Source organism: Cervus elaphus, chromosome 14 (assembly GCF_910594005.1).
Source record: "Cervus elaphus chromosome 14, mCerEla1.1, whole genome shotgun sequence".
NCBI classification, from domain to species: Eukaryota; Metazoa; Chordata; class Mammalia; order Artiodactyla; family Cervidae; genus Cervus; species Cervus elaphus.
The window spans coordinates 64,368,610-64,382,084 of record NC_057828.1 but is presented as its reverse complement, the minus strand read 5'-3'; the positions used below and the strand labels follow the sequence as shown (position 1 = coordinate 64,382,084).

The 13,475-nt window shown below is 46.5% G+C and overlaps 1 protein-coding gene across 3 annotated transcripts in view; it reads right to left on the bottom strand.

The window, feature by feature from the left end:
• Window positions 1-13,475, bottom strand: part of CACNA1E (calcium voltage-gated channel subunit alpha1 E) — a 412,948-nt gene that overhangs the window by 42,042 nt on the left and 357,431 nt on the right. For all 3 annotated transcript variants that reach the window (XM_043923905.1, XM_043923907.1, XM_043923906.1), the window contains 8 exons: window positions 12,375-12,471; window positions 9,783-9,943; window positions 8,915-9,052; window positions 7,416-7,617; window positions 6,220-6,384; window positions 5,120-5,230; window positions 1,158-1,241; window positions 315-440 (listed from right to left, as the gene is read on the bottom strand). In XM_043923905.1, coding sequence (XP_043779840.1) covers window positions 315-440; window positions 1,158-1,241; window positions 5,120-5,230; window positions 6,220-6,384; window positions 7,416-7,617; window positions 8,915-9,052; window positions 9,783-9,943; window positions 12,375-12,471 — 1,084 coding nt within the window. The remainder of the gene's footprint in view (window positions 1-314; window positions 441-1,157; window positions 1,242-5,119; window positions 5,231-6,219; window positions 6,385-7,415; window positions 7,618-8,914; window positions 9,053-9,782; window positions 9,944-12,374; window positions 12,472-13,475) is intronic.

The following is a 13,475-nucleotide window of genomic DNA, read 5'->3' as shown; positions in this document are numbered from 1 at the left end:
GGATTGCTCTGGGCATTCTGGAATACTTGGGAGGGAACACACAAGCCCCTGCCTCAATGAACAGAGACAATAACTGAGTTTCAAAGTTGGGATGCTTTCTAGAATGAAATCCTAAGTAATCAGTCATAAGCTAACCACCTCCTGGCCGAGTTGTATTGTAGCTGAGGACTGCTGTGTTTATCTGATGCTTCTGACAAATAGCTATTCCCAGAGGCGAGGGAACCTGCAGAATAATGCTGTGTTGCCCGGTGTTCTGTCTGATGTGACAGGGGCCCCTCAACGCTCAGAGAGGAGGAGCTGGTAAGGCCTTTTACCTTAAAGGACTGCACGAAGGTCCACAGTAAAATGCGGATGGTGTAGCCCTGACGCAGCAGCTTGATGAGGCGGGCTGCTCGGAAGAGCTTCAGAAAGCTCATGTTGAAGCCACTGGTGTTCACCAGCTGGTGGACCAGAAGGAAACATATCATTAGTGACATTCGGGTCATTTAGAAAAATTAAGCACTGGCATTTGTGCATTTATCCCTCATTCAGATCATAAAATAGAACACGAATGGTGTCTTTCATTTTTAACCCCGTCTCCAGCTGGCAGGCCAGAGAGGACCATCTCTCTGAGCCTCCCCAGGCCCACCCTCTATTCCCAGGCAGGAAGGTACAGAAGTTCCCCTGATGGGTGCCCTGAACACAGTTGGCAAAACTGGCCTGCCTGGTCTTCTCTGAGTGGTCCTAACTCTGCACGTGAGTGTCAGAGAGCAGACCTCATAAATCCCTCTAGAACATGATGGTTTTGTGATGAGCTCTCCAAATTTTGTTTGGGATGAACCATCTCGGAAACACTTAAGGTCTAACAACTTTGAGGGCAAAGATCCTGTGCCTAGATTCTTGGTATCTCCTGAAGAATCTAGCAGAACACTGTGACATGGCCTCTCCTGGGCCCTCTATCCCACTCACCTATTTGAGTGGTGCAAATGGGACCAAGCCTTCCATGAGATCCAGTGTCATCCAATGTTCCCATTTTCTGGGGAAAGCTCAGGACTGAGAAAGTGAATAGGGGGCTGCACACTGGGTTTCAGGAGTTAAAAATGGACTGAAGGTGCCGAGGATTGCTTTAATGCTACTCCAGGACCAAGCTTAACGAGAACGATCCAAGAGCTATTTACCTTGCTGTCCGTCAGAATAATTTCTGTGATACTGCCAATCACGGTGATGAAGTCAAAGATATTCCAGGTGTCTCGGAAATAGTTCTGCCAAGTGAATTCAGCCATGAGCATTGGGGGGGGGGGCGGGCGGGGAGAAAAGAAAACAAGGGGGGAAAATGAAGGAAAAAATATCTTTCATGGTAGAACTCTTTCACTTGAAATTAAAACTTTTCAATTCCAAGACAAGTTCATTTTAACTTTGGCTTTGGTTTCCTATTTCTAACCAAAAATGCAGTTTCTCCTCCACTAATTTGAGAATTTCTCATTTGGGAAGTAGTTTCATCACTATTTGAAGACTTTGTTTTTGACTAAAAAGCTATATAAAGAACACATAAGATTTTTTAATGTAATACTACATAAAAATATGTAAGAAAGTGATTTGTAGCCTAGAACACGTTGACCTCCAAGAAAAGAAAGATCATTGTCACCTACAAGACAATAAAATGATTTACACTATCAGTCTAAGGTTTCCTATAACTTTTAAATTATTTAAATAGGGACCCTATAAATACACCATTCTGACTTTCAACTAACAATAAAAGTCACAGAGATGTCCTAAGTGCCTAAAGATCATAGATGTGCCAAAAATCTCTTCCTAACCTCACTGAACCTTTTCAAACCAACTTCTGATTGGCAATAGGATGAACGAATTCATCTTTCCCATCTTTCTCGGCTCTGTTACACCTTTCGAGGAGGTGTGACTAAATAAAATATAACGAAGCAGTAATGAGATGAGAAGGTTAAAGGAGACAAAGGAGTAAAGGACCTGGAAAATTCACCAACCAGAAAACGTTCAGCTCTGGAACATTAGAGAAAAGTGGGCTCTGCTCTCATCTCCGGGGCTCAGGTGAACAGAGACCTTGGACTATATTCCTTAAAAGAAACAGAATACCTGGGTCTCCAAAACATTACCCACTTGCCCGTGGGTGGCAGCTCCTGTAAGTGACCCTTGGAGCACTGCACAACTATACCCTCTCCCACCCCCATGGCTGGCATTCAAGAATCCTTACTATACATGCCAGATTCTGTGCCAGACCCTTCCTCAGCATCCTTTCAGTTCATTTATTCCTCCCATGGATGCTCTAAGTAGGTAGTAATAAATACTTCACAACTTACTGAGTGGTAGGGCTGGCATGAAGAGTGGGGAGGGAAATGTGATAGAAATGGTATGGGGAGAGAGAAGGTACATTTATGAGTACCTACTCAGGACCAGACATCTTAGGTATATTCCCTGATTGGACACACACACAGTATCTCTGGCTGTACATGGCAGTTCTTGTTATCCTCCTTTAATGCAGGAGAAAACTGAGGCTTGGAGAGGTCTGTCTGATTCAAAAGTCACAGGTGCCTGCCAGGCATGTAGATAAACCAGACATCCAGCCTCACAAACTCACTGCTGTGAAGGGCGCCTACTCCTTCAGGACTGGGGCCAAGTTGAGTCTCTGAGTTCCTCACATCTCAGGGCTCTCCTGTTCCCAACTTGGGGTGAACTTCCTAATTCTTAGATGTGAGTGAGCAATAGTTGCTCAGTCATGTCCGATTCTTTGCAACCCCAAGGACTGTAGCCTGCCAGGCTCCTCTGGCCATGGAACTCTCCAGGTAAGAATACTGGAGTGGGTTGCCATTTCCTTCTCCAGGGGATCTTCCTGACCCAGGGATTGAACATGGGTCTCCTGTGTTACATTCTTATATAGTCCCTATTTATGAGCTAGAATACAAATCTAGGTCTCAGGGGACAGAAGCCCTGGATTCCAGTAGAGGAGGCTTTACAGTACAGCATGGTAAAGCCCAGAGGAGTACAGTATAGACTAGGAGATTATGGAGGACAAAATGTGGGCTTCTGAAGCCAAACAGACCAGGATCTGAACACAGGCTCTGTCTTTTAGTAAACTTATGCGAAGTACTGAATCTTGTTGAGCCCCAGCTCATCCATATAAGAAGAAAATCATAATGCCCAATCTAATAGAGTTCTTATGAAGGTAAAATGAATAATATGTAACGCTTTTTTCCCTGGTGGCTCAGATGGTAAAGAATCTGCTTGCAATGCGGGAGCCCTGAGTTCAATCCCTGGGTCGGGAAGATCCCCTGGAGAAGGGAATGGCTATCTACTATAGTATCTTGCTTGGAGAATCCCATGGATGGGAGCCTGGCAGGCTACAGTCCATGGGGTCACAAGCAGTCGAACATGACTGAGCGACCAACACTTTCACTTTTCTTTTTCCAGACAACCAATGTATTTTAATTCTCTCCTTTTCTTTCTTCTTCTTCCTTCTTTATTCATCCATTCCACTATCCAATCCTACTGCCTTTTGGTCTGTAACCTTCGAAAAGCAACATAATTTTTCTGAACTTCAATTTCCTCATTTAAAATAAGAAGGCTAGTTTCTGCCATGCCTATTTCAGAGTCATTGCAAAGATCTGACAAAACAGTATATATTAGGGAATTCTGAAAACCTACAGTACCATATCAACGAAAACTTATTTGGGGCTAGTGGTGCCTTTTATAGTGTTCAGAATGCTTCTAGACCTTGAATGAAAATATGAGGGTGAGGGTGGGAAGGAGGCAGGCTTTGGGGCTGAATCACCTAGTTAAGCTTGTAAGCAGGTATTCAGTATTCCCTATAATTTGACACATAATTGGGGGCTTAAGCACAGACAATATCAATCCAACATGCAAGTAATCAAGATGCGGAGGAAAACTTGTCCTGTTGTTGTATAAGCTTCCCCCGCCCCCTGCTCCCCCTGCCCAGGGCTAGACTGTATTATAAAGGCATCTTTGTGGCTGGCAGTTTACTTTTTGATTTCCCTAAGACTCAAAAGGGAGTCCAACAACCAACAATACAGCCGCCTGCCATGGGTTCCCTTCAACTCTCCTCCCTACACCATCAAATCAATGACTTTGCAAAGAACCATTAGGAAGCCAGAAGCAACCCCCATCATCAACACTGACAACCGCCAAGCCGAGGTCAGAGTCCCTGCGCAAGCTGCCAGTGGTCAAACCCACATTCAGATAATAAGCTAAGTTTCTCTTCTTGCAGGGGACACCACATACACATATAATTTGAAATGGTAGCTCACACACAAAATAAGCGTGAAACAGCTTTCCGGTGGGTTTATCTGCATCCCACTGATCTTACTGTAAACATTGAGCCAAGGGTCGGGGGGCGGGTGGCAGAGAGAACTCTCTTGTTTATAGGACACTGAAGCAAAGGGCTAGGTTTGCTTAACACGCTTGATGGCAGATGTAACAATCTGCCAAAACTATAATTAGCAGTTGAAAAAAAGTAAAGGGAAGACTCCTGCCAGAAAGACTCATCCCAATGCTCCCCAAATTCCCGAACGCCCACCTCTCTCTCTCTCTCACATACAGACATTTTAAAGGTCACTAGTCTTTGTAAGCTTTAGTACGAAACATTTATTTTTGTTGGCAAAAGTTATTCTTCACATAACTAAAGGGAGGAGGACAATTAGATATTAATAAAATCTATAATTTTCTATGTTGGAAGATAAGAGGGCCAGATATCTTCCCATTGGAGTTAAAGAGTTTAAACCTTCCATCAGTAAATAAGTACTCAGGTTTACTAGTCCAATCCTTGCTTGGCTCCTCAACAGGTAAACCTTGCTAAGTTCCAGTAAGACCTAATGATCGTGGCCCCTTGACCACTGATAGAATTTGAGAGGAACAGAGCAGAGGTCTATCTGAGGGCTCTGGTTCCTTTTGCCTTTTCTCCTAACACCCTCACACAGCATCTTGTCTCTATGGCCGTTTATTGAGCAGTCCAAACAAACTCACAGTTAGGTGGGTGGGTGTGTGAACCATTTCTGGAATAGCAGTGACCACCCCTCCCTTCCAGCAGAGGCTGGGAATGAACCCAACGAGAAGGGAAGACAAGCATGAGGGCAGGATCAATCCCATGACATACCAAGAAGCCAAACGCAATGATCTTCAGGACACATTCCAGGGAAAACACCATGGTGAAGGCGATGTTTAGGTACTTCAGGGCCAGCTCATAGGTGCAGGGAGCGGAGTAATACTGCCAGGAAGAGAAAGCAGGAAAGGTGAGAGGCATATCCAGGTCACAGAGGTTGGCCATCTGGCATCCCTGCCCTAGGGGGACATTCTGGTGCATGATGTAGAAGGAAAGATGGTCATCTAGGGCTAGAGAGGAGAAGTACACATCCTATGTAGCAAAACAAAACAGAGAGGAACACAAATCTTATTAGCAAAATGGCCAGTCTTCCTAAAACTGAAGGAGAGAAGGGCAGAAACATTTGCTAGAGTTAATTACTTTACCATTTAGTATTAAACGACATCAAACCTCTTCTGACTCTTAGAACTCCACAATCACCCACATCTGACATTGCCACCCTCATCTGCATCTGACTGCCATCACCAACCTTTGCTTTCAGAGTTCCATGACTGCTGCTATGTATTTCACTGCCTTTTACCCCAAGGGCCTAGAGGCTGGGCTGCTGATGGAGACAAGATCAAAGAGAGATTCCACGACGGAAAAGTAGGTAAGGAGGCAACAGACTGGTAAGTCGTTTTTTTTTTCTTTTTCTTTTATCTTTATTTTTTTTGGCCATGGCACATAGTGGGTGGCATCCCAGTTCCCCGAGGAGGGATTGAAGCTGTGCCCCCTGCGACAGAAGTGAGGAGTCCGAACCACTGGACTGCCAGAGAGTTCCCAATCTTGATTTTTTTTTTAAGTTTTTTATTGTGGCAAAAGTCACATCATACAAAGCACATTATTTTAGCTGTATTTAACTGTACAGTTCAGTGGTACTAAACACATTAATGCTGTTGTACAAATCTCACCATTACCCAGCTTCCAAATTTTTCATCTTCCTAAACGGAAACTCTGTTCCCATTAATCACGAAGTCCCCATTCGTCCTCCCTACCTCCCCCTCACCCCCCTGGAGGGTTTTCTCAGTGTCTTGGGCACACACACAAGTGCCCTGTGAGGGGGCAGTCACCGAGGTTCAGCTCGCCCCAGCGCCTCCCAGCCACCACCCTCTCACCTTCATCATCAGCACGACGGTGTTCAGGGCGATCATGGCCATGATGGTGTACTCAAAGGATGGAGACACCACGAAGTGCCAGACGCGGTACTGGAAGGTGTGCCTGTTCTGGGGCATGTAGCGGGTGAGCGGTTTGGCGCTGATGGCGAAGTCGATGCACGCTCTCTGCGGGAGGGTCACACTGGTTAGCCAGGCTCAGATCCCCCAACCTCGCACCCTGGGGGGCTCTCTGTTAAACACTTAGGAGAAGAGGACAGTGTAGGAAAAGAGGCCAGGACTGGACAAGCAGAGGTCAAAGTACAAAATAAATTATTTGGACAAAGCTACAGGTGGGATGTCACCTTAAATGAAAAGACAGAACCAGAAGGGTCTGTCCCATGCAGGAAGGACTTAATGGTTATCATCGATTGTGGTGTCTCTTACACAGCACATGGCTGAGATGACTGGGCAGGAAGCCGTTCCTCGTGCCTGCAGTCAGAAGTAAAAATCTATCTTCCTGTGCATTCCCACAGCACTTTCTTTGCTTTTGTCTTATAGATTCTTAACGATTTCTAGTGCAGTTCCAGGATAAAAACAATGAACTCGACCATGTGCCAGAACCACACTTGTTACTACAAAAGCAGTAATAAGTAAGGCTTGTTCCCTACCCTTACAGAAAATACACACCATTGAGGGACACTGCCAGGGAAGTGGACGTCTTAATGTTATAATGCTGGCACAAGTCTCTAGACTACGTGCTGCATAAAAGTTAAGGACTGCCTCTTACACAGATCCCTTCCAGGTCACTGTGCCTCATGAAAGTGAAAGTGTTAGTCATGTCTCTTTGCAACCCCACAGACTACAGCCTGCCAGGCTCCTCTGTCCATGGGATTCTCCAGGCAAGAATACTGGAGTGGGTTGCCATGCCCTCCTCCAGGGGATCTTCCCAACCCAGGGATTGAACTCGGGTCTCCCTCATTGCAGGCAGATTCTTTACCATCTGAGTCACCAGGGAAGCCCATTCCTATGCCCTATTCTTGAGCTTTAAACACAGCAGATGCTCCAAAGACGTTTATTTGATGACCAGCTAAAACATTTCCCCCCAATTCTCTAATTCATAAGAGAGTGGAAAACATTCTGTCTTCCTCCTAACACTGCTGGTCTGACAGTCCTTTCTGGATCCCCCACTGCCCCACGCTCCAGACCCCTTGCTTCACCTCGTTCTTCTCCAGGCTGCACTCCTCCATCATCTTGTCCCCTTGCTCCTGGAAGGTGATGATGATGAGAGCCACAAAGATGTTGACAAAGAAGAAAGGGAAGACCACAAAGTAGACCACATAAAAGATGGACATTTCCATCCGGTTGCTGCGGCTTGGGCCTCGGTCTTCCTCTGTTACATCGACCGAGTGCTGCAAGACTCTGGGGACAGAAAGAGGAGGCACGCATGGTGGAGGTGGTCTTGGCAGCTGCTCTGATTCAAGGCTTCATTAGCTGATGTACCCCCCTATTATATATATACTCTTAAAAGAATTTTTTTTTTTTTTGATGTGGACCATTTTTAAAGTCTTCATTGAATTCGTTACAATACTGCTTCTGTTTTACGTTTTGGTTTTTTGGCCACAACACTTGTGGGTTCTTAATTCCCTAACCAGGGACTGAACCCACTTACGCTGCATTGGAAGGAAAAGTCTTAACCACTGGATCACGAGGGAAGTCCCCTGTATTTTCTTATTTGACTCTTTAAACTTCAAGGATCCTCCATGAATTTGGGCTCCACAACCAAGCTGGTGGAGATCTGGTGACCCCCAAGCCACTGCTATCTCTAGCCCCTGTGCTACCATGGATCCAACTCCTAAGCACCAGAGTGACATTATGTTATAGGTGAGGTTGTTATAAAATACCAGGAGACTCCTGAATTCCCCTTTGGTATTTTGCTGCCAAAAGAGTACACTGCCACCAGAAAGTGGTGTCTTGGTAATTGCCAAGTCTCTGAAAAAAATCAGCCTGCAGCTATGTGCTAAGTCACTTCAGTCATATTCGACTGACTCTTTGCGACCCTGTGACTGCAGGGTCCTTTGACCCTATGATTGCCAGGCTCCTTTGTCCATGGGATTCTCCAGGCAAGAATACTGGAGTGGGTTGCCATTTCCTTCTCCAGAGGATCTTCCCAACCCAGGGATCAAACCAGTGTCTTTGATGTCTCCTGTATTGGCAGGTGGGTTCTTTACCACTAGCGCCATGAGCAGCATAAAAAAAACTGCATTCTGTTACTTTTGCCATATAAGGTATGATCACAGAAAGTGTCCCTGGGTTCTGCCAGCTCATCCTTAACCCTCAACCCTCTCTCATGTCCAGGGTCAACCTGGATGATAAATGTGTCTAAAACAGTCCTCAGGGACTCTCCTAAGGTGTGGAGAGCTGTTCAAAGTTCATTTGTTCTGTAAGAGTCAGATGGCTCCACTCAACTCCTCGATAATCAGCTAAAACATGAAGGGCACCAGATATTTCCCTGACTTCATCAGATCCGGCTTGATTCCTATATGAAGGATTTTCATTCTTCCTCTCTCCTGCCTGTCTCACCTACTCATGATCACTTACCTTCCTTGGTACAATCCCAAAGGGTTAGTCTTGTTCATCTTAAATCGACTTCTCAAGGCAAACACATGGTCCCAGCCCAGCTTACAGACAAGCATGCCAAGTCAATCCCATCACTCACTGAGGCCATCCTTCCCCTGTGGAGACGGTGAAGAGGGTCAGCAGAGCCCAGATGATGTTGTCATAATGGAATTCATGGCGCTTCCACTCTCGGCCTTTCACCTCCATCTTGTTTTTTTCATGATCTACATAGTTGCCTCTAAAACCAGAGCAGAAATGAACCAGAACCTTGTCACTATAGCTCACAGAAGAGCAAAGAAATTCTAGGGACTACAATAACAAACCCTAGTAATCATTGAATTATTGGCATTCAAATGCAAGGAAGGAAAGATTTTATTATGACAGCATATTATCATGGAACAAAAATGAGATTTTGTGTCCAACAGCAGACATGGAAGATTAAATCTTAATTCTTTCACTAGTTGCTGGGTGAAAGTGAAAGTTGCTCAGTCATGTCTGACTCTTTGTGACCCCATGGACTGTATGGAATTCTCTAGGCCAGAATACTGAAGTGGGTAGCCTTTTCCTTCTCCAGGGGATCTTCCCAACCCAGGGATCAAACCCAGGTCTCCTGCATTGCAGGTGGATTCTTTACCAGTTAAGTCACAAGGGAAGCCCAGTTGCTGTGTAATCTTGAACAACTTAAACTTTCTGTGCTTCAACGTCCACATCTATAATGTGCAAAGAAGACCTATCTCAGAAGGTCATGAGAAAGATTTAAAATTTAAACCTGATGTGAAATGTCCATGCCTGACACAAAATACATACTCAATCAAAATGTAGCAACTTCATATTTTGACTTTTCTCCCCCCCAAAGTGGAATGGATTTAAGTAAGAGAGAAAGAAATGACCTATCTATAAAGGGAGGAGTGGACCTTATCAAAACACATTTTAGCAAAAAGTGAGTGGTACGTGCTAGTGGCACTTACATGCACTCCTTCTCTGTGTCCTTGGAACTGTCCGTGCAGTAGAAGAACTTGCCCTTGAAAAGCTGAACTGCGATGACAGCAAAGATGAACATGAAGAGCTTATAGACAATGAGTATGTTGAAGACGTTTTTCAAGGAGGTGACCACACAGTCAAAGACAGCCTGAGAACAGAAAAAAAGAGCCCTGGGGTGTGAGTCACTGGAATGGCCTGTGGATCTGCCTACAGCTGAATGGGACCCACACAACCAGCAACTGGTGCTCGGAGAAGGTGCCCCGGAAGATACCACCCTACTAAGAAGCGACACTCATAGGATTCAGACCTGGCCTCTAAACTGGTCACGACTACAGGAACCTACCACTTGGGAGGGGAACACATGCTCTGAATCTGAAAGGAAACCCGAAGCAGAAGAGACCAGATGGTAGCAGGCAGTGGAGGGAGTCCTCTGTGGAATTCCATTACGTGCACTTCACTTAGTGTGAAACAGAAATGTATTGCAGAAAAGGGATCCTCGAAATCATTTAGCCCATTTTAGGCATTCAATAGGCTAAATGATTTCAAGGATCCCTTTTCTGAAATACATTAAATAGCTTATCTATAAACCTCATTTATTTGGGGCACATTCTTAGATTTGATTGGTATATTGAATATGTATCATTTTCTCTTTGCCATTCTAAATGGAGCAGGGAGTGATAATAAACTATCATCTGTGTTCATTTTAATGATATTCTGTAATAAGTTCATACATTTACCCCCAACTGCATTCCATACTTCACATAAAGGTTCTCTAGTTTAAAGCCAGCTGTGCTGGGGATAAAGATTCAACAGGTCATGTGGGAAGGGGTGAGAGCTGCCCTCTTAGAGACAGAAGGACTGAAGGACAGAACCAGAAACTTGTACTTCAGTTCAAGGCACTGAATCTCCCTCTGGAGAATCCCTTCTAGGCCCCACGCCATGAAGAGCTACATGGGAATTCAACGTATTTCAAACCATTTTGGGGTTGTTTTCTAGGTTTGTAGGTTTGGCGCACTGGCGAGTCTAGCCCCACAGTGGCGCTGCGTTTGAGCGGTTGCCTCTTCACAGTGCTGGGCGAACACTGCTGGTTTAATTAGTTCAGCACTGCAGGGAATGTGAGCAACAAGCAGCCTCATGGAATTATCAGATCCACCTACATTTCCCTCAGGTTATGGAACTGCAGAGCGAGGAGCCAGCCCTTCCTAATTAATTGGAATTAGCCAAGGTTGGGGGCGCCTTCTCCAGCCTGATGAGTAATATCATCCGCCCGTCTGAGCTCTTCTTTGGACCCCAGCATAGCTCAGAGGAGATGAGACCAGTGGACTTGGGCTGTGGCTAACGACAGTGGTGGTCAGGCCCCAGGGCTCCTGGCCATATTTTGCTGGGGGTGTGGCAGAAAGGAATGAATGTTCACGGGTACTGAGCCAGGCCAGGCCCTGTGCTGGGCCCATCGCCATGGGAGATGCCTCATCCAGGAGGGGAGGCCGGGCACTTGAGGAGGAGAGCAGGCAGGGAGGACGCCTCCTGGGGGGCATGAGCACCTCTCCTCAGGAACCCACTCAAGTGGCCAGGGCCCTGGGCTCTGAGAGGAGCCATGTCTCAGCCAGTTAGGGGTCTTTCAAAAGAGACCCTCCTGTGATCCTAAGCCTCCAATCAACCTGGTTGGCTTACCATCCCCCCACAGAGCCAGAGGGCTGAAAGGGAAGCAGCTGGGGTGGTGGCGGTGGGGGGACTGGTGGGGAATATTAGAGGTGATGTAAACTCAATGGGACAGAGGGATGGGGAGCATGGGGGTCCCCGGTTCCCTGCCCAGTGCTGACTGGTTCTCATTCACAGGAATTCAGGGAGGAAGAACTTCTATCCCATGGGGCTTTAGCTTCTGTAACAGCAACGGATGTGTGTGGGAGAGATGGGTTCCACATGCCAGCAACATGAGGGCAGGAAAGCCTCAGGGAAGGAGCTCAGGACAGGCCAGCAGGTCAGCGGGCAGGGCGACCCAGACTGAGACCTATGCAGACACAGGTCTTGGCAACAGGGAGAACTTAGCTGTGGAAGCTCACTTCCCCATTTCTTCTCTGCTGGTGCCGAAAATGACTGTCCTTGGGCAAGTTATTGACCTATTCATGCCTCAAAAATATGAAGCATCAAGGCTAGAAGGTCCCTTCTTTCTCTAGAATCACGAGGAAAAAAAACCATCCCAGGTTACTCTGTCCGACCAAGTACACAGACCATGACACGCAGGGCTCTTGTGGCTTCCACTCTGGTGTCTGACCCACCTTAACCACACAGGAGGCCCCAGGACAAAGCCACACTGGTTCTTCCTATGACTTGCCACAGTGGGTAGAAAATACCTCCTAGATTTGGAGTCAAGGGGTGAAAGCCTCCTTAGAGAGTTCTTGGGACGTTGGTTATTTTCCTTTGAGACTAAGATCCTTGGTTTTAGCAGACAAAAAGAATCCTAGTCCTCACGTGAGCAACAGGGATATTTCCAGAAATAATTCTCCAAAAGCAGGCCAATAGTGGCTAGAGAGGAAAAATGAACAAAGGGGAACTGAAGGGAAAAAACTGGAGAATGTCACCTTGAGCTTGGGCAGGCGCTTGATGGTCTTCAGCGGTCTCAGGACACGGAGAACCCTCAGGGACTTGATGGTCTTGATGTCCCGGCCCTTATTGGTTCTGCAGAGAAGCCCCGGGGAATCACAGGACAGGGAAGAATTAAAGAGATGGTCACACTACTGCACTGACAAAGCAGGGTGAAAGGGGAGAGAAGTGGGCAAGCGGCTAGAAACTGGGTCAGAGTAGACTCCATCAGGGAGACCCCCAAGAAACAAGCTCTGGGAAAACTTCCCAATCACTCCCCAGGGTGTACACACTCATAGGCATGCACACCCATGCATGCATGTACACCCACACACCCATGTATACTCATGCAGAGGGATACACGGGGTCACCACAGAGGCACCCATGCACACATGTTAATCAACACTTCTCCCCCTCCCAACAGCCAGAGCCACACTGCTCACGACCGCACTGGCCAAATGGAAATGGATGATCCATCTAATAGGTAACAGGGCCATAGCCCACTGTGGATGGGCACCGTGCCTAGCCTAGGGAGTCTTCAGCAGAAAGCTCTCTAATAACATTGGGTTGACCAGAAAGTTCATTTGGGTTTTTCCATGACATCTTAACGGAAACACCCGAACAAACTTTTTTGGCTAACCTAATATTTGTTGAATTGAATAGGGAGCCCCAGTTGAGAGCAAGTCTCATCAGAAGACTCAACCTAATCCTTTCTTTTGGTTTTAGGTTGGTCACCTCTGCACAGTTCCAGGGAGAGCAGGGTGAGGAGGGCTGGTGGGGACATGATGCCCTTGTTGTGCTAGGCTGCCTGCTCCAGAGACAGCATGTCATGCAGGCTTCCAGCCAGGACCTTGGCTCACACCCCCATTATCTCTGTGCAGCTGGCTCTTCCTGCAGTCCTTCCCATTTCAAGCCCTCTGCATCCAGCACAAACTGTGGACAGCCTACAGTTGGGGAAGGCCCAAACTGCAGCCCCCACCCACCTTTATCCTTGCCTTACAGCTAATGACCCTCCCCCTTCAGCCTCTCAAAAATGTTTGCTCCTAGTAGACAAAATACGTCTATTTTTAGGAAGGAAATGAATAAGTCAACCTGCATTT